General features: G+C 37.9%; 1 protein-coding gene across 1 annotated transcript in view; it reads left to right on the forward strand.

Annotated features, from left to right (window-relative positions):
• Positions 1-26,225, forward strand: part of EYS (eyes shut homolog) — a 166,154-nt gene that overhangs the window by 85,806 nt on the left and 54,123 nt on the right. Inside the window, exons 4-6 of the mRNA XM_058176600.1 lie at positions 2,091-2,284; positions 7,501-7,628; positions 16,275-16,389. Of these exons, the coding sequence (XP_058032583.1) occupies positions 2,091-2,284; positions 7,501-7,628; positions 16,275-16,389 (437 nt within the window). The remainder of the gene's footprint in view (positions 1-2,090; positions 2,285-7,500; positions 7,629-16,274; positions 16,390-26,225) is intronic.

Genomic DNA, 26,225 nt, shown 5'->3' on the forward strand with positions numbered 1-26,225 from the left:
TATCCCGCCCTTCTCCGAAGACTCAGGGCGGCTTACAGTGTATAAGGCAATAGTCTCATTCTATTTGTATATTTTTACAAAGTCAACTTATTGCCCCCCCAACAATCTGGGTCCTCATTTTACCTACCTTATAAAGGATGGAAGGCTGAGTCAACCTTGGGCCGGGCTCGAACCTGCAGTAATTGCAGGCTACTGTGTTCTTAATAACAGGCTTTACCAGCGTGAGCTAAACCGGCCTGTCACCAATGATAATTATTCACCTGCCTTAATGAACTATAAATACTTAAAATGCTCTATGTCCATCATCAAACTATTCTGTTTTATGATGCAAGCAAGAACATGGGAATGGGATTTTCCAATGATGGGAAATATGAAGTTGGGATCATTTTTTTAACAAAAAAGTCTTCAACAAAAGGAAAATCTTATAGCCACTTGAATTTTATGTTCTCCAAGACAACTGCAAGAAGTTTTCCATCTGCAAAAAGAGAGAGAGAGAGAATAATAAAACAGAACAGAACAGAATAACAGCGTTGGAAGGGACTTTGTAGGTCATCTAGTCCAACCTCCTGCTCAAGCAGGAGACCCTATACCATTCCTGACAGATGGCTGTCCAGTCTCTTCTTGAAAACTTCCAGTGATGAAGCACCCATAAATTATGAAGGCAAGGTATTCCATTGGTTAATTGCTCTCACTGTCAGAAAATTTCTCCTTATTTCTAGGTTGAATCTCTCCTTGATCAGTTTTCATCCATTATTCCTTGTCTGGCCTTCAGGTGCTTTGGAAAATAGGATGACCACCCCTCCTCTTTGTGACAGCCCCTCAAATACTGGAACACTGCTATCATGTCACCCCTGGTCCTTCTCTTCACTAGACTAGCCATGCCCAGTCCCTGCAACCATTGTTCATATGGTTTAGCCTCCAGTCCCCTAATCATCTTGGTTGCTCTTCTCTACATTTTGTCTAGGGTCTCAACCAGGAGTGAAATGCTCCCAGTTCGGACCGGATCACCCGATCCGGTAGCGATGGTGGCGTGTGGTACGGGGAACCGGTAGCAAAAATCCCTGCTTCCCCCAATGCCCAGCTGAGCCGTGCGATCATCAGAGGGGTTTTTTTTGTTTTTGTTTTTACTTTTAAAACATTTTTTCTTCGGCCAAAAAAATGCTTTAAAAGTTAAAAAAAAAAAGCCTCTGATGATCACACTGCTCAGCTGGGTGCTAGCCAAAAAATGGAGGTGGGGGGAGTCTGTTTTTCCTCCCAGCAGGCTTCCCTGAAGCTTCCCAGAAGCCTGCTGGGAGGAAAAATAGACAACCTCCCCCCCATTTTTTGGTTTGGCTATCAGGGAACCCTGCTGGGAGGAAAAACGGGCTAGGTGTGTGGGGGTTTGTTTTTGAGAGAGAGAGAAAGAAAGAAAGGAGGCAGAGGAGGAAGGAAGGAAGGAAGGAAGGAAGGAAGGAAGGAAGGAAGGAAGGAAGGAAGGAAGGAAGGAAGGAAGGAAGGAAGGACAAACCTGGCACTAGATGCAGCTTCAGAGGATAATCCAGGGCTGGAAGGGACCTGGAGGTCATCTAGTCCAACCCTGCTTCAGCAGGACATTGCTAGTAGGTTTCTGTCTTTTAATCCCCCATCACATAGCCACGCTACCCAATTACATGACCCCCATCACCAAGCCATGCCCACAGAACCGGTAGCAAAAAAATTTAGATTTCGCCCCTGGTCTCAACATCTTTTATTATTATTATTATTACCTTGAAACAAAATGTTTCTGAGATTTCCCATATCTCCAGGAGAATTATTTGTATTAAGAAATTAATCAATATCTAGTCTGAACAACTCCAAAAACAATTGCACGAACGGATTTTTTTTATTTTTATTTTTGGCTTACATGACACATCCAAGCAAATATTGGGAAGAAAAGCTAAAAGGCGTTTTCTATATAGATATAAATATCTTAGAAATCTGTGATGATCTCAGCCCATTATTTTGAAAGCCTAATGCACAACTTTTATCCTTGATACATTGATAGGACATAATAAAAGCTTTTGCCCATTTTCTAACAAATGATTTTCTCTCTCCCGCTGATTGCTTTTAAGGTCCATTTTGCAAAGATACCGTGAAACCGTGTAGTTCTCAGCCATGCCAGAATGAAGCTGTATGCTACAACAACCCTTCCGGGTACAGTTGTGCCTGTCCTCCCGGATTCCTTGGGCCCAATTGTGAAACTGATATCAATGAGTGCTTTTCTCAACCATGCCAGAATGGAGGCATATGTCACGATCAGCCAAATGTGAGTATAATTTCTCTCTAATGGATAAGTGTGTGCCTGGGGGGGGAGAGGTTGGCACAATATCTTTTCAGGTAGTCCTCAACTTACAACCATAATTGGAGCCAGACTTTCCATTACTAAACAGGGTTGTTAAATAAGTCATACCCAGTGGTGGGTTGCTACCAGTTTGCTCTGATTTGGGTGAACCAGTAGCGGCTGCGGCGGGAGGCTCCGCCCACCCACCCAGACATCATCAAATATGATCTGCGCAGGTGCAGAAGTGGTGCGCGCACGAATCTATAGCAAAGGTAAGTGAAACCCACCCCTGGTCGTACCCAAATGTATGAACCTTTTGTGTCACTTCTTATGCAACCCGCTGCAGTTATTAAGTGAATCTGGCTTCTCCCATTAACTTTGCTTGTTGAAAGCTGGCTGGGAAGGTCGCAAATGGTGATCACATGACCCTGGGACACTGCACCCATTGTAAATTACATGCCAGTTGCCAAGCACCCGCAGAGTAACAGAGTTGGAAGGGACCTTCAAAGTCTTCTAATCCAACCCCCTGCTCAAGTAGGAAACGCTATACCACGGGTGTCAAACTCACTGTGTCACGTTGCCATCATGTGACATTTTGTGACTTTTTCCCATTTGCGGAGATGGGGTGGGCATGGCCTGTGCGTGATGCATCCGGCCCATGGGCCACCAGTTTGACACCTCTGCTCTATACTATTTGAGATTCAAACTGATTGTGGGAAATACTATTATAGTCATAAGCACAAGGAGCTTTATGTTACTTTTTAAAAATGCTGCTATAACTTTGAATAGTCACTACATGAGTGGTTGTATCTTGAAGACTACCTGTATTAGCATCTAGGGGACCTTGACATTTATCCCATAAGATAGTAAAACATGCTTCTGCAGTCTCCCTTTGCATACCCATTCTTCTTATTTCGTTTAATTATCTAAATTATTATTATTATTTCACTTTAATTGTGAAAAATAACAGCAACAACAAATTTACCAATCTGTGATATTTTTTTTTACTCTTTATTAGTTATTGATTTCTCCCACAAATGGTTTGTTTTTTAAAGTAACAAATATAAATTGAAGAGGGGAAAAACAGATAATAAAAGCATTGTCCAGTGCAAATAACCAGGAACTTCACTGAGTTCAAAGCACAGAAGAGTTTATTACTGCTACCTATAAACAAGAATCAAGTCAACTAGTGATCAAAGGTAAATTGGCGCTTGATAAAGATAAACAGCCCAGAGTTGTTTTGATACGAAATGGGTGGCAAATAAATTTAATAAATAAATAAAGTAAACAGAATTCACAGTGGGTTAGACTTGGTTCTCTTGGGACGATTCAAGGACTCTGCCTTCCAGTTCATCCGGCTCTTCTCGTAAAAGTATATTTTCAAAGGGTTTCTTTTTTTCATTGTGAATTTTATTTCTACATTTCAAAATAGTAAAACGACGTAGAAGCAAACATATTAAAATCAAATGGTAAAGTCCCAAGCATTCAAAAGAAGGACCTAGAGACTAAATTGGGCTAAAGGAAATTTTTGAAGATTTGCAGAGTAGAATTCAATGACTTTGTATAAATATTTCTCTTCCAGGTACTATCTTGAATTGAGAACTGTGTTAGCAAAATAAGAGCTGAACCATCTGGCTATTAATCCAGAAAGCAAAATGGAATGAAGTTCTCCCCCCTTCCTAGCTCCTACTTGCTATTTTACTAACAATCAATTTAAGGAAAAGACCAATAAACCTTTGACTCAAAATATGATTCAATTCCACAAAGCTTCTTCACAGCACATTTATATGTCGCAGTTAGAACAACACAACTGTATGTTGTTTATTCAGAAATACAGTATGTCCTGATATATTTAGGGCTTAGAGGCAAGAATTCTTGGCACCCCAAATTTTTAATCACCTTTGAGTATATAATCTCCATGTTTATATTAACTGTTTATTTTCCAGATGGGTATTCAAGCTAGAACATGCCCCCTAAGTGATGTAACAATAAAATGCAAAAACAACATTTAACAAAATAACAGAGTGGGAAGGGACATTGAAGGTCTTCTAGTCCAACCTCCTACTCAAGCAGAAGACTCTATACCAAACTCTTCTTAAAAGCCTTCATTGATGGAGCACCCGCAACTTCTGGAGGCAGCTCATTCCACTGATTAATAATTGTAAATTTCACATATATAAAACCTCAAGAAAGCAGCATCCACAAAAGGTTTTTTTTTTTTTAAAGAGAGAATAACAAGAAATAATCAGAAAAAAACCATTAGGATAGCCAAACCTGAAATGGAGCATATTGTTGCTAAGGTGGTGGGATTCAACCGGTTCGCACCACTTCGGCGGAACCCGTTGTTAAATTGCTGGCTGGCCCCACCCCTTCCAAATTCCCTCCATGGCCTGTTTTTGCTCCCAGGAGGCTGCATGGAGGCCTACTGGGCCCAAAATGGGGCGTGGGGGGTGCCCCCCGGGGCCTGTTTTTGCTACCAGGGGGGTACAGGAGGCCGAGTGCTGTCTGTCAAACCCCAGGGCTATGCCCACCATGGCAATGCCTACTCAGCTAGTCATTAGGGCAGAGAAGCAGTTGTTAAATTATTTGAATCCCACCACTGGGTGAAAGCCCTGTATAGACCGGGGAAATGGTGAATTTCAAAATGCTTCCATTGCAAAAAAGTTTTTTCTTGGTACCACAATTCTCAAATAATCAGGGAAACAATAAAACAAAAAGTTTATTCTGAGTGCATTCCCTGAAGTATTTTATGATCCTTGGAGGAAAATGCAATTTAACTGCTGAAAGCAACCGCTTAAAAAGATACAAATCATGTTCTCCTTAGGCCAGTTTATTGGATTTACAAAGGAGATTAAAATTACCTCTTTAAAATGGTATGAAGGTAGAGCAAATCCTTTGTGGCCCCTTTCCTTGTAAGTTCTTCAATGAAAAGAAGAAAAGTGTATTTATGGATCTGAGTATTCTCTTTTTATTGAGTGAAGGAGGGAGATTTCATCCCTCCAGAAAGTCTAATTTAGAGCTATTTTTGCATGTTTTACATGGTTGGTTTTCTTATCGTTACAGAATAGAAATTTAGCACAAGGAAAGGCAGTGTATCCAATGATAGAAATGTGTACTGGGATTCATTTTTCTCATTCCTGTCTTAGAAAGTGGTGGTGTCAGGCCTGGAAGCCATCTTTTTTGTTGGATCTTCAGGCCTGCCACATTTACTACTGTGGGAAACTGGGATGGAGACAGGGTGATATATAGTCAAAATAACATTTCTTTCTCAGGGAGTCAAGGACATCTTACCCTGCACCTGGAGGGCTGGAACTGGGAGGGATCTCCAGTTGGGATGGTGCTTTGATTGGGCCGTGTGATTGACATGTCGGGGTGCTGGGCAGGGTCTTGAACTTTCCTTTGAGTGGGGAAAACCTGGAAACTTTCAGATTCTGGTTTTCCCAGATGTGCCAATATAATAAAATGGAACTTTGGGGAACTTCAAGCCTTGGAGTTTTCTTTTGTTGGGGGTGTTACTTGGAACCCTGACAGCGGGACTGTTTTTTTTTTTTACTGTTGTTCAATAATTTTCTCTTAGACAGAAATCCACTTAACGCTCCATTTTTGTGTGTGTATAATACTGTATGTATTTGAAAACATATTTAAAATATTTTGCTAACAAAATATGAATATTGAAATGCACTTTGAAACTATTTTTCTTCTAAGCAAAGAACCTCTGTTAAGAAATGCAAAATAGATTAATGGTCACCTGTAATTAATTGCTGGCTTGAGAAGCCAGTTTATTATTGGAATTTTCAAAGGTCAAATTGTTCAGACCTCTCTAAAATTAGTGCTAAAGCATTCATTGAGTTAGATGAGAGCAGAAATATGTTTTTGCATTAAAAAACAAAGCAAAACTAAGTACATCTAGCCCAGGGGTAGTCAACCTTTTTATACCTACCACCCACTTTTGTATCTCTGTTAGTAGTAAAATTTTCTAACCGCCCACTGGTTCCACAGTAATGATGATTTATAAAGTAGGGAAGTAACTTTACTTTATAAAATTTATAAAACAGAGTTACAGCAAGTTAAAGCATATAATAATAATTACTTACCAAATAATTTATGTTGGACTTTCGCTAAGTTTGGCAGAATAAATCTTTATAAAACAACTTACTGTAGTTAAATCTATATTTTTATTTATACTTTGCATACATAGAAGCATAAATTATGAAAACCTAATGAAAATGTTTTTAAATAATGCTATGAAAATTTTTTAAAAAGTCAATTAAATTTTAAAAAAGGAAAGTGCTTCAGTATTGGACAAAACCCCTACCACCCACCATAAAAGCTGGAATGCCCACTAGTGGGCGGGAGGGACCAGGTTGACTACCACTGATCTAGCCAGTCTTGAACTGCTGGTTTGTAATAACTGTGTTCGACCCATTGCCTGTTCATGTTGATTCTTTACTATTCTGCATTTATCATGTCGTACGTTGCCCAGAGTCACTTGACAGTGAGATGGGCAACCTATAAATTTAATAAATAAATAATAACTAAATAACTATGAAAAAGCTTTCCCCCACTTTTAATTATCATGCACATATTTTTCTCCCTTTTCTTGGATACTTTATTTATGGAAGTATATTTAACTGACACCAACTAACAGTCAGAAGACATGATGAAAACTGCACAACACACAAACGGACTTTATCATAGTTTCGAAAAGGAGATGGTGAGCATCCTTGATGCAGATAAATCCAAAAAAGTTAAGAGAATTTCTGGAAGCCTGGCATTCAGACAAATAAGCCATCGATCAGCACATAGAGATAAAGAACACATAAATCCCATTCAAAAGTGACAGTTAAAAAGCTAAAAGATGACAACACCTCCTAACCAGCAATCAGCCCTCAGCTAAGCAGAAATTAACTGCAAGCAATAAACAATGGAACTAACAACTCAGTAAACAACAGCCTAATCAAGGAATTGCCAAGAACACTCACCAACATTGACAGGGCAACCACTACATACAGTATAAATAGAAAACCGACCTCGCTTCTTTTTAGTACCGATGATAGTACAAAAGTAGGTTTGGGATTAGTTTTTTTCTAGAAATTGAATCTTTCTTTAGTATCTTACAGAACATATGATGGACATTTAAGAACCATCCTTCATTTTGGATTTTTTGCAACTGTGATTTAAGAAATCTCTCTCTTTTGCAGGATGTGTCATGTACCTGCTTGCCAACGTTCACAGGTAAATTCTGTGAAAAGACAGTGACCCTTTGTGAACCTTCCCCCTGCCTAAATAATGGCACTTGCATAGACGAGGTGCAGAGCTACCATTGCAGGTAACAACTTTTTCAATATTTTCTAGTTTACATTTTCATCTGGATTTTGAGGGGGGGGAATTGCAATAAAATAATAATGATCTTATTAGTCCTGCCTGTATTTGGTTGGAGAGGTTGTATAGAAAGGCAACTTTTGTTTTCAATGGCCCAGGGACTGAAAGTGGGAGACTAATAAGTAAAGACTGGAAGGGATTTTACACTATTTCATCATGATTTCTCTAAGATAAAATATATACTTCTCTATCTTGAGATGAAATTTAAATAAGTTGGAAAGGCAGATCTCCTGCTCCGTGCATGTATAACATAATGTTTGGGAAAAGAAAAATGTAGATACTCATTCTTAATTCATAGACTTCTGGTAATAATTCACAATGCAGCTCAACAATCTGCATGTTGGAAACAGATCAGTGCTTTTCTACAAACTACGGAAGAAGATCAGGTACATGGATAGCTAATTCTAGCCTATTTTTATATAGATTTATAGATCTTGTCCTCAGACCGTTAAGATGTAAAATTTGTAGTCTTCACACTTGCTTAGCTTTTATTTGGATGCCTTAAAGAAGATTCTGTCATGCATTTTTAAAGTGTAGTAAACAAACAAAACTTTTTAGAGTATCCGTAAAAAGTAGAATATTAAAATATCTGCTAGGTAAAAGGATGGTAGTCCATGGGGGTGCCAAAGAAACTTGATGATGGTGTAAGATGCAGCCCCATATTCTGCAGGGAATGTCAAGTTGAAAAGGAAATTTACACATAGAGAAATATCAGTGGAGGTCTCCCCCTCCTCTTCCTCCTCCTCCTCCTCCTTGAATGAGATAGACATCATGAAGTATCTAAGCATTTTTGATGGAATATTAACCAAATAGGATTACAAACTGTAACTAGACACTTTTTTCTATGCCTGCATTTATTGGGGAAATCCAAATGCAAGTGTAGAAAAGAAGATTGAAATTGGTGAGTTACAAATCCTTTCTGCTGCTACTAATTCTTCCCCATGTATCCTGCTATTTTTCAGGGATTGGTGGACAGCATTAGAAAAAAAATATATATTCAAAGGTATATTTTTAAACAATGCATGTATTTCTCATCTCTGATCCCATCCCTAACATATTCTCTTTAAGGACATGTTATATGTTTGGTTGACTTCATCATTTCAGGAATGACATTTGGAATGAATACTGTGAAGAAAAATAAAATCCTTGCTTTTGTTTTAAAACCAGTCCTTATTTGATTTGATGAAAAAAAATTGCATCCCAAAGTGATTTAGGAACATGTGACACGTGACTGTGTTTTAAACCAGGGGTCTCCAATCTTGGCAACTTTAAGACTTGTGGACTTCAAAGCTGGCTGAGGAACTCTGGGAGTTGAAGTCCACAAGTCTTAAAGTTGCCAGGGTTGGAGACCCCTGGTTTAAACAATCTGAGGACCCTATCATTCTGGGGATGATTTTTGTAAAGAAGCACGGAGGTGACGTTGGGTAAATTATGCAGCAACAATTACAAAAACAAACCCAAAAAGTGGGGTGGGGGGTATAAAAAAGGAACTCAAACTGTCCCTCACCACCCTAACTTCCTGGAATGTAACAGGGAGGCAAGACAACACACAATCAAACATGTAGATTTTTTTCCTGACCTGGACTCCATTAAAGGGCTAACCAATTTTTATTTTTATTTTGATAAAAATCTCATCCATTCCAGCAGTTTGCGGGCCATGAGTTATTGGAACCTAGTCAATCCTACTGTATAGGAGTGATTGCATTAGTTCCAATTGGTATACACTGAGGATGTGAACAATATTTTAGGTGCTTTGTTCCACTACCTTGGCTTTGCAATCTGGCCCATTTTTTTGCTTGTAACCTCTACTGTAGCTAAAACATACCTTAATTCAGGCCTGTTAAACTGGTGACCCTTGGGCCGGATATGTCACGTGTAGGCTACGCCCACCACGGCTCCACAAAAGCAAAAAAAGTTGTGATATGTCATGATCCGGCCTGTGATCTCATCGAGTTTGACACCCGTGCCTTAGTTGATGAGTTATGCCATGACATCATTTGTTTCAAATGCAAATCCATTCTTAAGTGCTTTAAAAACAATCCTTGTATCCTTACTGTGTATTGATTATCCCTACATGTCAAGCATATTGAGTTCAGCATGAACCTGGGGCACTGATGTTCTTGAACTGGTTTATGACATCCCGCGAGAGCCAATTGTTAAATTTTGGGGACATTTACAAGCAAGAGCAAAGCTGAAGCGTGATATCTACATGCCAATCAGTTATTCTGTGGTAGCAGTAAAGGAGCCAGAAGAGCTGGTTCTTAAATTTTTACCAGCCACCACTGGCCTTGATAGCATTGTTAGTAAATCGTTTGTCAGTCCAAAGTAGCCTACAAATAAATTCTGAGGATCCCAGACAATCAGTGGGTCCTATCTTTCCTCCGGCTTGCCAGTAGTGTTTTTTCACAAGGCAACTGGACATTTTTTGTTTTTCCTTGAAGACATTTTGCTTCTCATCCAAGAAGTCTCTTCAGTTCTGACTTCTTGGATGAGAAGCGAAAGGTCTTCAAGGAAAAACAAAGAAAGTCCAGTCGCCTTTTGAAAAAACATCCTTGGGACAACCCCATGACTATTTCAATTTCAAACCTTCCAGGTGCTTCCGGGCCTAGTCTGATGGCATCTCTGACAGCTGAAAGATTCAGCTTCCCTGTTTAGGGTTGAGATAATTGGTTTCATATCTTTGAATGATTTCTCTTCTTTGGGTTTTAGAGACTAATTTAGAGCAGAAGAAAGAAGAAATCTTTTTTTCAGATTGAAGAAGCCTACCCATTTCTGAAAAGGATGGCTGAAGTGCTCTCGTTGCTACTTCAAGCCTTCTTAAAGAGGATTTCAAAAGCCAGGAAGTTGCTCCAGTGTCATTTATTTTTTGCTTAAATATACCTTTCCAGAATCGTATCATTTTGCATTGAATTTCTTTCTGACTCGATCTGGAATAGACTAGGATATAAAATAACCCTTTTGAGAGGTCATTTAGAAGTCTGTTCAGATTAAGGACAATTTCTGGTCTCCCCTCACTCAATTCATTTGTTTTTCTTTCAAAGTATATCAAAGTATGTAACAGATATTTATAAGTGTAAGAAGATGCTTACACTGTAATTTTCATTTTACTTTCTGCACAGACTTAGGGATTTTATCTTATCATATCTAATTTCCAGAAGCACCAGTCCATTATCAACATATCACTCTTCCACTTCAGAGAAATGTCTGATAGAATCTCCATCCATTGACTGGAGAGGAGAGAGGAGGGAAGAGGAGGGGAGGGAAAGGGAAGGGAAATAATGAGGAGAAGAAACAAGAGCATCCTTCTCTGAGTCAAGCAAACAGGATGGGTAGATCATCTTCTGATGAGATGTGAGATAGCAGTATCTCAATATTTGAAGGGCTGCCACAAAGAAGGGTTCAACTTATTTTCCAAAGCACCAGAAGGAAAGATAAGAAACACTGGAAACTAATCAAGGAAAGGAGCAACCTAGAATTAGGAGACACTTCATAACAGTGAGGACAATTAACCAGTGGAACAGCTTGCCTTCAGAAGTTGTGGGTTCTTAATCACTAGAGAGGACAAGAGATCGGACAGCCACCTGTCTGAAATGGCACAGGGTCTCCTGCCTGAGAGCAGGAAGTTGGATTAGAAGACCTCCAAGGTCCCTTCCAGCTCTGATATTCTATGTTCTATTATATTTGGCTTTTTAAATAATAAACAAACACTTTGATTTGTACCCAGAACCAAACGGTACTACTGGCAATATTGTTGTGGCATTGCTAGGATAGCTTGGATTCACCAGCATGTGGATTGATACTCTGTTAAATTTAAATTAGTTTGCAAGGTATGAATTACAGTTCATTGCAGTAAGCCAAATCTGAAATAATAAGAGCATGGGTAGTTGTTGCTACATTTTTCTACTTTAAAAGCATGTAACTTTTAACCAGTTGAAGCTGAGCAAAGAATAAGTTGGCCATGATTCCACCTGCTTCTTTAATAGGATCTGTGAGTGGAAGAAGATGCTGAAATTGTGCCCTTGATCAATTCATGGGATTATGATTGTCTACAGAGTTACAGTAGATACTATTAATAACCCCAAATCCCAAAGGTACTTTTTCACGAGGCAACTGGACTTTCTGGTTTTTCTTTGAAGACATTTTGCTTCTCATCCAAGAAGCTTCTTCAGGTCTTCAAAGAAAAAAAAGAAAGTCCAGTTGCCTTGTGAAAAAGCACCTTTGGAACAACCATGACCTGGAGGACTGAGAATCTACATCGACATTAACAACTCCAAGGTTTTTTGTATAAACAGGCAGTTCTTTTTCTGAGATTCTCAATTTTAGTCAGTTTCATTCCTATTCAAATCCTCTCATCTTCCAGACCCTGAAAATCTACTGCATCTTCTGCCTCTCTTAGAGGGAATGATAGACTGAATATCACCAGTCTATTGATGATCAAATACCTTTTTATTTTAAATTAAAATAATATACTGAAAGTAACACAAATACTTTTAAGTTAAATTATATGAAAGAGAATATCAGACTGTTTATCTCACAAAAAAGCGTAAGAACTGCATAAAAACAATTGCTACCAAGCTGCCTTCCATTGAAGACCTGTATACTGCACGAGTCAAAAAGAGGGCTGGGAAAATATTTACAGGCCCCTCACATCCTGGACATAAACTGTTTCAACTCCTACCCTCAAAATGGCACTACAGAGCACTGCATACCAGAACATCTAGACACAAGAACAGTTTTTTCCTGAAAGCCATCACTCTGCTAAACAAATAATTCCCTCAACACTGTCAAACAATTTACTACATCTGCACTACTATTAATCTTCTCATTGTCCCTATCACCCATCTCCTCCCACTTATGACTGTATGACTGTAACCTTGTTGCTGGTATCCTTACAATTTATATTGACTGTTTCCTAATATTCAAATGCTTATTTGTACCCTATGACTATCATTAAGCATTGTACCTTATGATTCTTGATGAATGTATCTTTTCTTTTATGTACACTGAGAGCATATGCACCAAGACAAATTCCTTGTGTGTCCAATTACACTTGGCCAATAAAGAATTCTATTCTACTCTATTTTATTCTTTAAAAAATACTTCTCCGGGGTATGTCTAATCTTAGTCTTGTTCTTGTGTCTATTTGTATTAAGATGTTGTTGGGCTTTTTTGACTGCATAGCTGCCAATCTGACATAATTTCCTCCATTTCATCTTTGAAGTTCCTCCAATTTCCTCATTTGATTCCAGTTATCTAGTTTTATTTGTAGTTGATTACCTGTCTGGTTTTCTTGCCTCTAACCATCTGCCTCATAACCTACTGGTTCCTTTTACTTGGGAAGAATTGTTTTCCATTCTAAACATATAACCAAAAGGATTCAATTTAATTTTCTTGACTTCAGCTCTGATATATGACTATCTTGTATCCTAATTTCACCTTTTCAGTCTTTTTATTCTGTACAGACTTGATTTAAGAATCTAATATAGCACTTTCTTCCAGCAAATGTCAAGTACTATGGGGAGATACAGGTAGCTAGGGGTTAGAAATATATATCACAATAGATTATGGCAATTCTTCATTCCTTTTTGATTCCCATGTTTTCTAGACCACTAAAATATCATAAAAAGACTTTAAGAAAATGTGATAAATGCTTTAAATGCTTATGGCTCAACCATTTTTTCTGCTTCTTGTTCTCATTCTGTTTGAGAGAACTTTCTTTTAATAGAGAAAGTGGTTTTTTGAGACATTTTTATGGGTTCCAGAAGCATTGATCTTTGCACCTTTTATCCTATTGATCAGCAGAGATATTAAGAATAGAGACAGCAAGAAGAAACTCTCACTTAGTCTCTGCTTTATTTTCCTTTGATTGGAAGGTTGTTACTCTTAGATATGCTTCATGCAATTAGGGCCCTGAGTGAATGAAAAATAGTGGATGTTAAAAAAAAAAAGCTTCCCTCTTGCAGATATTAATGCTGGATCTGAAGTTACCAAAAGCAAAGATAAGATAATTAGTGTAGCCCACCCCCACCCCCGCCATGTTCATGTTGTCTGAATGTGTGGATGTAAATTGTGGGGTCGCTGGTGCTCTCTGAGTTTGGTGATTTTCTTGCAGACATTTCATTACCAAACTAGGTAACATCATCAGTGCTAAAGGGGAATGGGGTTTGATCTTATTGGGTATAAATTGTAAAAAGACAGAGTTACATAAAATAACATGATTCCAAACGCAAATCAAAGGAACACCCATTGTTTGCAGCTCCTTTGTTTTCAGGAATCTTAAGCACCAAGAGGAACTAGATAAGAGACAAATCCTTTTCTTTCAGAATACTGAGATTTGTATATCAGTCCAAGAATGCTTTTCATGGGAGGAGTTCCCAGAGATTTTCCAAGAAGAATTTATGATTGAAATAGTATCATTTTTCTGTTGAGGATTTGGGACATCTTGGAGCCAGGAGATTTGGGGAACTCAGACTGGGGCTGTGGGAGCTAGCAAGAAATTCTTTGTGTACATTTAAAAAAGAATGTGTGCACATCTTCAGGCGTTTGTGAGTGTCTCCCTGTTTTCATTTTTGCATAAGTGTGCAAACAAACATGTTTGCATTTCAAGGGCTAATATTTTTGCAAGATGGAGATTGGTTCAGAAATTTGTCTGAAATGGTGTAGGGTTTCCTGCCTTGGCAGGGAGTTGGACTAGAAGACCTCCAAGGTCCCTTCCAACTCTGTTATTATATTATATTATATATTATGTTGGTGATATTTATTTACGCATTTGATTTAACCACATCTCCAGTGGTGGGATTCAAATAATTTAACCACCAGTTCGCCCAGGGTCAGGTTGGCTGTCGTGGGAGGCACGGCCCATCTCTTTTCTCCAGCTCTGTCGTACATGCGGGACGAGCCTCTTATGATGGCCAACCTGATCCTGGGTGAACTGTTTGCTAAATTACCCCCTCCCCCCACTATCAAAATGGATCCTGGGCACTGTGCTGCAATGGAGAAACAAGCAATAGAATGGCCGGCATGAGAGAAAGAGGAGAGAAAGTGGCCTTCTTTTTCCCTTGCACTGGCTGCTACTTTGTCTGTTTCTCCATTGCAGTGCAGCGCAGTGCCTAAGATCCACTTTGATAGCAGGGAGGTGGGTAATTTAACAACCGGTTCGTCCAAACTGGTACAAACCGGCTGAATCCCACCACTGCACATCTCCCAATTCTCACTTTTCAAAACCAGATATTTAGAGTGATCTTGGTGCTCTTGAACTATTTATTGAGTTCTGATTTCCACTGAAAATCGTAAAACTGACAGAGATGGTAAAACAGGAGGGCATCACCATTTGAACACTGAGTCACAATAATAGAACAGAATTGATGCCGCAGTAATTATTGCCAGCTTCTTTTTTAAAAAAAATGGATGCTGCTCCTAAGTTACTGCAGATAAGAAATATTTTTTCCTCTTAAAAGAAAATCTATAATTATAACTAAGGAAATAGAATAATACTCATATCATTATCCACTCATCATTGCTTCCTCAAGCCAGTGTCTGTCAGCTATTGACAACTGTTAGCACACCAATTATATAGTGATCATTAGCTAAGTATCCTAAATCTCATTTGTCATTACTTTCCTCCATTTCTCAGTAATAGAGCCATCTATTCTAATAGCTTCCCCAAGGTGCTGTACAGTTTGTTATTATCTATTTAGCTCAAGGTTGATGATATATATATGAGTTCCAGAAGGTTGTGTTTAACACCGACATAAAGGCATTTAATCAATAAAGGGTGGATGGGTGGGAAATCCTCTTTAACAAACTGTACCTCACCTGGCTAAATTATTAGCAGTTGGTAGCTTGAATTTGTTATTGTTTTGATTAAGTCCTGCTGAAATTACAAGAAACACACTGTGGAAATGTGGTTTTTGGTGGAACCTGGAATGAATGAAACTGAATTAAATGAAATTTAATTAAAATTTCAGAATTAAATTTCAGAACTAAATGAAATCAAATTAAATAAAATAGCACCAAAAGGCAAGACAAGAAACAATGGTTGGAAAGCAACCTAGAACGAAAGAGGAATTTCCTAACAGTGAGAGAAATTAACCAGTTAAACAACTTGCCTTCAGAAACGGTTGCAGCTCCATTACTGAAGGCTTTCAAAAAGAGACTGGGCAACCATTTGTCTGAAATGGTATAGGGCAGGGGTGTCCAACTCAAGGCGCACAAGCCTAATTCGGCCTATGGGGTGCTTAGATCTGGCCCATGGGGTCGCCCTGGAAACAGGAAAGGACCAGCCCACATGGACTTCCTGAGCTCTGTTTTCACTGTTAGAGCACTCAGGCTACCACAGGAGCCCCCGACATGACTGATGTTGAGCTGGCCACCCCTCCCCCCAGCCATGCCCCCCCACGAGGTCAAACACAACCCTGATGCGGCACTCAATGAAATTGAATTTGACACCCCTGGTATAGGAACTCCTGTTCAAGCAGGGGGTTGGACTAGAAGACCTCCGAGATTCCTTCCAATTCTATTATTCTATTTTCTATGTTCTATGAATTTGCATTTCAGAATTCAAGTCTTCTGAACTCTGTTGCTGTATTTACAGCTGCATGCCAAGCTACACTGGAAGAAACTGTGAGGAAGTAATTGACTACTGCAGGTTGCTCAGCATCAGCTGTCTGAATGAAGGATTGTGTCTCAATATAATTGGAGGATTCAGTGTAAGTAATTTAATATGGTAAATAAATTTCTGGCGTTTGAAAAATAGGAAAACTTCAACCATAATCTGAGAAATGTATTATCTGTTGGGGAATGAAAAAAGAACAACACATTTATGTATTTGTTATATATACACTTCATTCAGTAACACAAAAAGCATTCACTCAGGTAATATGGATTTTCACTTGGTTATCTGTTAGGATAATTAGATGTCAGTTTTACCTTTATTTTATTTATTTATTTATTTATCACATTTCTATACCGCCCTTCTCCAAAGATTCAGGGCGGTTTACAGCCAAGATAAAATCACACAGAAACAAACGTTAAGAACATTATTAAAAATCTAATTCAAAATTTGGCCCAATAATTTAAAACTAATAACATATAAAATAAACCCTAATAAAACCACCTTACCTTTGAAAGAATATGTGGCTAATCTTTGGAGCCCCCCCTCCCCCCCTCCCCCTGAGAACTTTGAAGACCATTATAACATTTTTTTGCAAGAAGTCAAAAGAACCATCAAGCTACAGTATATGTACCACTAATAACCCCCAATAATAGGAAAAATAAATTACCCATAATAATAAGGAAGCTTCAGACCAAAATAAAAAAAAATCTCTTTGGAGCAAAAGCAAAACTCGCTACGTAGCTAAATTCAAAAGTCGCTACAAAACCGTATGCAGACAGATAAAGGAAAAATGCATCAGTTATCACAGCAAACAAGAAGAAAACCTAATATGCACTAAATCCACCTGGGTCTTCTACAATTTCATAAACAACAAACTTAAAGACTCAAGATCCATCCCATCACTAAGGACCAAACGGGAAAGACTGTAATAATCAAACCGTTAAGGCCAACCTCTTCAACACATTCTTTAGTTCAGTCTTTGTAAACATCAATGGCTCATGCCCCTCATTTCCCATTCATACCACAACTATTCCCAATGATCTACAACATGTCAATTTCACAGAAGATGCCATTGAAAAGGCACTACACAACCTAAAACTAACTCTATGGATTGGCCCTGATGGATTATGTGCCTACTTCCTAAAGAAGCTCTCAACCACCATAGCAGAACCACTTAGCATAATCTACAAAATATCTTTCAGAACCAGCTCCTTACCAAACTTATGGTCACTAGCCATGGTCAACCTTATCTTCAAAAAGGGAGACCCCAGCCTAGTTGATAATTACAGACCAATCTCATTATGTTGTGTCACCTGCAACGTCATGGAATCAATCATAAACCAATCCATTACCCTCTACTTAGATACTAACAACCTACTTTCTAAAAAGCAATTTAGCTTTAGAAAAAAATTGTCCTGCAACCTGCAACTATTACACTGCAGAAAAATCTGAACTTCAAAACTTGACCTGGGTAACTCAATAGATACAATTTATATAGACTTCTGTAAAGCCTTCAATTCAGTGGTACATGAAAAGCTACTACTAAAACTAAAATCTTATGACATTTTCAGATTCCTGCATAAGTGGATAGCTGTGTTCCTATCAAACAGGCAGCAAGTAGTCAAAATAGGGAACGCCATATCTAACCCTGCACCTGTTAACAGCCCCCCTCAAGGCAGCGTTTTAGGACCCACACTCTTTATGCTTTATATAAATGACCTTTGCAATCATATTATAAGCAACTGAGTTCTCTTTGCGGATAATGTAAAACTATTCAACACTACTGACAATGCTGCTATTCTACAAAAAAACCTTGACTATGTGTCAGAATGATCAAATGATTGGCAACTTCAAATCTCAACCAGCAAATGCTCTGCCTTACACATTGGCAAAATAAATAAATAAATAAATCAGAACACAAGCTGGACAGATATGATCTAACAGATAACCCTCACTCTGTCAAAGACCTTGGAGTACTCATCTCAAATGATCTAAGTGTCAGAGCTCACTGTAACATCATTGCTAAAAAAACATTAAGAGTTGTTAACCTAATCTTGCATAGCTTCTTCTCCAGTAATATTAAACTATAAGCTAGGGCATAAAAAACTTTTGCCAGACCAATTCTTGAATACATCTCATCTATCTGGAACCCACACTGCATATTGGACCTTAATACAATTGAACGAGTACAGAGATATTTCACAAGAAGAGTCCTCCACTCCTCTGCTCGCACAAAATACCTTATGTGACCAGATTCAAAATTTTGGGTTTAGACAACTTAGAACTTCACCAACTTGAGTCTGATCTAATTATAGTACATAAAATCATCTGCTACAATGTCCTACCAGCCAATGAATACTTCAGCTTCAACCAAAACAGTACAAAAGCAAACAGTAGATACAAACTCATGGTAAACCGATCCAAACTAGACTGCAGAAAATACGACTTCAGTAATAGAGTTGTCAACACCTGGAATACACTACCTGACTCTGTGGTTTCTTCCCCAAATCTCCAAAACTGTAATCTTAGACTGTCTACTGTAGACCTGACTCGGTTCCTAAGAGGTCTGTAAGGGGCATACATAAGTGCACTAGTGTGCCTACCATTCCTGTCCTAATGTTTTCTTTTATTTGTATCCTTTACATGTATTTATAATTATGTTTACACTTGTATCTGTCATAAAATACATGCTTGACAAAATAAATAAAAAAAAATATATAATATTAATTCTACATAAAAGGGGGAAACCCTTTGTGGACAGATCTTTGCATTTTTAACCAAAATTTAGTTGGCAACTTAATCAAGCACTTAATCCAACAAATCTTAGGGAATAAATCATATTTCATCTTTCATGACCACACTTCAGAAAAGGATTGAATCATGTTTCTTTCCTTTTCTATCTGGAATGCATGGGGATTAAAAATAAGCAAGAGAAAGAAATAATAGTGGGGATAGCTCTTGAAAGGATAAAATTGATTCCTTGTGAATTTGGCTTGTGCCCTGACTACAACTAAGTCATAGTCTATTCAAATGATGTGGAGAAAACAATTGGAGGCTTATCTTCCTTAAATATATCTGCTGTGCTTGGAGTTTTCTGTAGATTTTGTCAGGTCTTACAAACATGAGTGTAGCAGCCCTCTTGTTGCTTAAAAAAACTTGTTCAGTAGTCATGAATAGAATAGAATAGAATAGAATAGAATAGAATAGAATAGAATAGAATAGAATAGAATAACGGAGTTGGAGAGGACCTTGGAGGTCTTCAAGTCCAACCCTCTGCTTAGGCAGGAAACCCTACATACTTCAGACAAATGGTTATCCAACATCTTCTTAAAAACTTCCAGTGTTGGAGCATTCACAACTTCTGGAGGCAAGTTGTTCCACTGATTAATTGTTCTGACTGTCAGGAAATTTCTCCTTAGTTCTAAGTTGCTTCTCTCCTTGATTAATTTCCACCAATTGCTTCTTGTCTTACCCTCAGGTGCTTTGGAGAACAGCCCAACTCCCTCTTCTTTGTGGCAGCCCCTGAGATATTGGAACACTGCTATCATGTCTCCCCTAGTCTTTCTTTTCATTAAACTAGATTAAAATTAAAAAAAAACTCTTGGTACCACAAGGAGTTGGAAATTTATTCCTTCATCTTTCAGTACCAGATCAGACATTTCTTCAGCCCTGACTAAGGACAAAATTCACTCACTTCTCATTCTTGTGGCCTATACCTAGGCTGTTTAAGAGTTTACTGCTTTTCGGAAGAAATAGCATGACTGACAGGTGCAGAGAAGGGATTACATGCAACAAGAAAGAAAAGAAGATTCTCTCCTGACCACCTACCATCCTTTTAGTCTAATCCTGCCCCACCACAAATTAAAGGGTTGTTGTTAAATTAAAGTGGTTGTTGTTTTTCTTAAAACATTTTTTATTAAGTATTATAAAATGCAAAAGTAAATAAGAGGGAGGGGAAAGGGGAAAGAGAAGTGTGGAAAGGTAGGGAAAATAAAATAAAAAGAAGCACTGACTTCTGACTCTCTCTGTTGCAGTAGAATCAGGCATTAGCATCAAATCACAGCGTTTTGCTTTTCCATAATAAAATGAGCAAGTCATTTCTATAAAGATCTATCAAACTAATCTATAAAACCCAAAGTCAAAGTTACATTCTTTTCCACCTCAAGCACGAAATTCAGAAGCGGTTTCCATGTGGAAACAAAAGTACTTATGTTTATTTATTTATTTATTATTTAGATTTTTATACCGCCCTTCTCCTGAAGGACTCAGGACGGTGTATAGCCAGATTAAAACAGAACAATATACAAATTAAAACCATAGTTAAAATAATGTATTCTATAAATGGCCGAAAATTAAAACCGTCAAATTTGACCCGTAAATAAAATACACCAGTTAAAATTATTAAAATTTAAAAATTTAAAAATTTAGGATATTAAAAATTAAGCCAGTCCCGCTTGAATAAACAAGTACGTTTTCAATTCACGGCGAAATTCTTTTTCTTTAATCAGAATCAGTGGTTGTTTTTTTAGACTGGAATGAGAAGCTTGGTACGATGGGAAAGCGAGTCAGGAAAAATGGCCTACATGTCTCACATTAAATTATTGAGTACAGCATCATTTGCCAGCTTTGTTGCTCTGAAAGAAAAAGATTATTGGAAGACGGATAGCTTAAACTGGCATAATTTTCTTCAGATCCAAGGAAAAGTCTATTCCCCCCCCCAATTTACAAGAAACAAAATTTCATTAGACCAGAACCTTACATGAATTGGTATATGGATGTGTCAAATTGTGGAAGGCCAAACATCTTATCATTCCTTTAAAGCTGCATGGATGTCCCTAAATGCCTCTGTCAAAAGGAGTGGGAAACAATTTGAGAGAAATCTGTAAAAGGCTTAGCTCATGATATATATTCTTCGTAATGTCACAGGGCAAAAGGGTAAGCTAATGTTCCTTGACTGCTCTCATCTTAAGAGAGAGCATATCTTCATCATTCTGTAAGTAATCTTCAAATTGCACAGCCGAGGGGCAAATATAAAGTGTCTTAAGAGAGGGGGAAAAAAATCTTTAAAAGTGAGAAATTAAAATGTGATACGGCAAATGGTAAATAGCCTATTAAATTGAACTGCTAAAATGGAAATCCATTCGTCAAGTCATCTTCAGAAGTTTGATGCAGAGCTAATACGGGAGCACATAAGACGCTCTGCCTCTTGTAATAATGAACAAATTGCTGTCCTTTTTTGGCTGTTATTAGCAAGAATGTTTTTGAGAAGGATTTGAGAGGATTTTAAAAGATACTGCTGGCTACTGCTTAGAAAAAAAAAAAATCTCAGCTGAGAAACCAGGGGAAAACAAATCCTTACACTATCTGGTAAACAGACCCTAACCCTGAAAGATCTACCAATTTCACAAAATCCTGCTGCATTAACATTTACGAGTTAATATTGATTTACCAATTGTTATTACAATGCCCGGCACTGATGAACTTCATTTTCTTTTCTCAACAGCTGTAAAACTGTAAATACCATTGTCCTTTGAAGTTAATCTTGACAGATCATCTTTGCTTAAAGCTTAATCGTATTTTATTTTATTTTATCGCTAAAGTAAATCGTACAGTACAGTACCGAATATGCTTCTTGTCTAGCAGGAGGCTATTTGGTGGAAATGTCATGTTACAAAACTGAAAAACGATTCGGTTGGGGGGTACCTTGACTCTGGAAGAGAATCTCAAGTCCTTCTAGATGCCTTTAAAACAGGCCCTGGGAGACTTTATTACTTTAAATACATTTTTTTCTAATTCTTTTTTTCTTATTCATTTGATTCCTAAAAAGGTTTCTTGCCCGTAATATATCATTTCATTTATAATCTTCCTTCAGTATGATTTATAAGGAAAGAAGGTGTAAAAATGCTGAAATTAATAGCATACTGTATCTGGGTGCAATAATGCCCCAAGGACTTCTTTTCTGCACAATGCCTTCAAGATGAACTTATCTTAAGATATAAAAACACAGACTGCCTTCCTTGAATTCTTCCCATGCCTTTCAAATTTATTTTAAAATGTTACTGTTTTCCAAAAAAGCTTATAAATATTTAAATACCGAGGGAAGAAAAATAATAATAAATCACAGCAAAAGAATGTATAAGGGCAAGCAAACTGCAAATTCTTTTTAAAACAGATTGACAAAATTTCATACATTTTGAATCTTTTTTTTTTTTTTTTTTTTTTTTTGTTTACATTTATACCCCGCCCTTCTCCGAAGACTCAGGGCGGCTTACAGTGTATAAGGCAATAGTCTCATTCTATTTGTATATTTTTACAAAGTCAACTTATTGCCCCCCCCAACAATCTGGGTCCTCATTTTACCTACCTTATAAAGGATGGAAGGCTGAGTCAACCTTGGGCCGGGCTCGAACCTGCAATAATTGCAGGCTTCGGTGTTCTTAATAACAGGCTATTACCAGCTTGAGCTATCCGGCCCCTATATTCCCTGGAAGATATATCTAGCTGGCCTCGTCTGAGCATATATATCCTTCCACCATTCTGTGTCACTGTAGCCAGGAGATTGGATGGAAACTGACCAAAAAGCCAAATTATTTGGACTTATAAAGACTGAAAGGTGCCGTTATTCTGGGACCATGTTATATCCCAAGTATATTTTACTATTGAGTAAAAGACTTAGGCACAAGGAAATTGATAAGGCTTCTTCACTTCAACCATAGATAGAGCTATAAAAGTTTTCTGCTGGTTAAAGACCTAGAAGCAGGCCATAAAATGTCAGCAAATTGCCAAGGAAAGAAGATAACATTGCCCACTGTTATCTAAAGGTTGGGTCAAGGCAACTGGACCAAACTTTGTAAATCTGAGTTGTTTTGTTGCTCATCCAAGCAATTTCATTAGTCAGAGCAAAATTAGTTAGAGAGTCAGAATATACCAACTCTTGCCACACCAACATTAGGGCTTTCTCCCCAAAAGGACTTGCAATATGTCAGTGAAGACTCAATCATCCAAGCCAAAACTATCTAAAGGTTGAATCATGGCAACTGGACCAAACTTTGTAAATCTGAGATGATTCATTGCTCACCCAAACAATTTCATCAGTCAGTGCAAATTTATAAAGCTTGGTCCAGTTGCCATGATCCAATCTTTAGATGCCTTTGGTCTGGATGATTGAATCTTCATTGACATATTCCCCATTGTTTTTTCAATGGAAAAACAATTAAGCTAAGTGTGCAAACCTTCTTTTAGAAGTTAAGTCACCAATACAAACTTAATGAAACATTATATACAATGAACTCCCAATGTCTTTTGTGCCAGGTTAATCAAAAATTGTTTTCCAGGTTCTTAAATCCCAAGAAAATAATGAATATGTTCAGCATATTACTTAGCACACTCAGTTTGTTAAAATGATGCCATTAGTATAAAGACTTTTCTAGATAGTAAGATGGAAGAGGAAAACTACCTGCATCTCTTAGTTTCAAATTTCATGTATATAAAACAAACAATAGGTTCTGTTTTTAAAGTCTACACCCCATGTGATTGTTATGTGTCCACCCATGGTACAAGCAATCTGCATTGTTGCTGATAAATGTTCATGCGGTATTTCTTTGAACTTGCTTCTCAGAGTCATTTCTGTATTCATTCGCTAGTAATAATTAGTCTGTTTTCTGTGACAAAAGGCAAGTAACACCCCCTGTAGGAATTGTCTAGAAAGATAACATTTTAGAGTTGATTGTGCAGTTTACAGAATCTATTGCATGCTATATGATTTGGGGTTTCAACGTCATCAGAAAATGCAGCTGAGATCCAAAGATCTGAGACCTTCTATTTGTCAATCTTGAGCTCTTTTATCAGCTGCAAAGGCCTTTCCTGAAGGCCTCTAACGGCAAAATGGAGGCCGGGGTGACACGTGCAAGTGGCAGCAAGTGGGCCGAAAAGGTGAGGCAGGTGTAGGGGTGTGTGAGGCCTGGCTGTAACTGTTCGAGAGTAAGCAGCTCCACCCCACCTTCTCACCCTCGCTTGATTTTTACCTGGGCACCTTGCCCCAGCCTGTGCAACCAGGTGCAACAGAGTGGGTGGAGTCTTAAGTAGGGCTTATTTTTTGGGGGTAGGGCTTATATTGGGATCACATGTAAAGATCAAGCCAGGGCTTATTTTCAGGATAGATCTTATTTTTGGGAAAACACGGTAGTATTTAAGTAGCAGGACATTTTATTGTAGTAAGTAACTTTTATTTGCCCTCTTTTGAAGTCAAAATAAGTTTTAGACAAAGAAGGTGAAGATGCAAGAAATCAGCCCTTGGCTATTATTATTCTACCTGAATTTGGCAGAGGAGGGGCAGACAACCTGACAGTATGCCATGTGGCACGCCACAAAAATTTTGGATATCCAACCTATCTTCACTCTTCTTGCCCCAAAGGATGCTAAATACATGCGTCCATTCATTACAAAGGCCAATGTAATTGAGCAGATCTAAACGGCATAAACTCTCCCTAGAAACCTTGGTGCTGTCTTTTTTCTTAGCAAGAAGAGAAAGCCAATTCCATTTTTGACAACTGTATGGTTACTGTGGCCTTTGTAAAAAACAAAAAACATGCAACAATTATATCATTACCACTTCAGTTACTCAGATTATGGCGAAGTGCAGCAGGAGATCAGCAGGTGCAGCAAGAATAGAGCTGCCAGATGGCTGTTAGATGAATTTGTTAAGGAAAATAAACAATTCCTGACAACTTTCCTCCAGATCTAATACTGGACAGGCCAATTGGGAAGCAGACTTCAACAGATGAATTGCCCAGCTGCCCAATATGGAAAAAAAAAACCAGGGCAGGATAACCTTCCTTTCTATCAACTAATCCTAAATTTGGATTGCAGGTTCTGCTTTGCAGAAAATTGAATTAAGCATCTCTCCAATAGTGTACAAATCCATATACCTCCCCCTGGTCTCAGAGGAAGGACGGTATTCCTCACTAGTACTTCCAATTGAATAAACCTTGCTTAACCAAAGTGGGCATGGAGGGAGAGGTTAGCATATATTCGCTCCAAGCCAACAGATGGCTTTGAATTGGATTTAATGACTCTCTTCAGTTTAAGAAACTGGGCAATTTGTTTTGTGATTTTTTTTTTTATTCTTTAAGGGGTCTCGTATCTGCATCTGTATATGTGTGCATGCATACACCTTCAAACAGCATTGACTCCTGACAACTTCCTGATTAGTCCCTGAATTTTTCTTGGTAGGTTTTTCAGAAATTGTTTGCCCTTGTCTTCTTCTGAGGGCTGAGAGAGAGGGACTGGCCCAAGGTCACCTAGCTGGCTTTATGCCTAAAGTGGTACTAGAACTCCTAGTCTCCCAGTTTCTAGTCGGATACCACCTCAATGCCTTAACCACTAGACCAAACTGCTTCTCTAAGGTATAATAGCTTAACAGCATGATAATACTTTTTTGAGGAAACTAAGAAAAATCAAAGACAAGCTTTCACAGATTTGAATGCTGTTACTATTCTATTACCATTTTTATCCTTTTTATTATTCTGGGGTTTTTTTTGTGTGCTTTGATCTATGTCAAAGGTATTTTTCTTAGATATTTTGACAGTTGATAATTACCTTATGATTCCACAAATATAACTCTGGTCCAAAATTACAGAAGCCATAATTGCTATTGTTTGTGAAAAAAAAATTAAAATGTATTATTCATATTATCCAATGCAAATGTGCACACATAGAGATGTGCACAACATAACTCATAAGATTTGAAGAACAGCTTGGATAACAAGTCTGTTCTAGAGTGTAATTTTTTAAAAAAACTGTTCCAATTGAAAAATGCGTATTAATACTTCATAAAGTATTTGATACAGTAAATAAAAGTAATAATAATAAAAAATAAAAATAAAACTTTTTACGAAGTAGAGAGTAGAGAGTTGGTCTCTAACAGAAAGC

Source organism: Ahaetulla prasina, chromosome 1 (genome assembly GCF_028640845.1).
Source record: "Ahaetulla prasina isolate Xishuangbanna chromosome 1, ASM2864084v1, whole genome shotgun sequence".
Classification (NCBI taxonomy): Eukaryota; Metazoa; Chordata; class Lepidosauria; order Squamata; family Colubridae; genus Ahaetulla; species Ahaetulla prasina.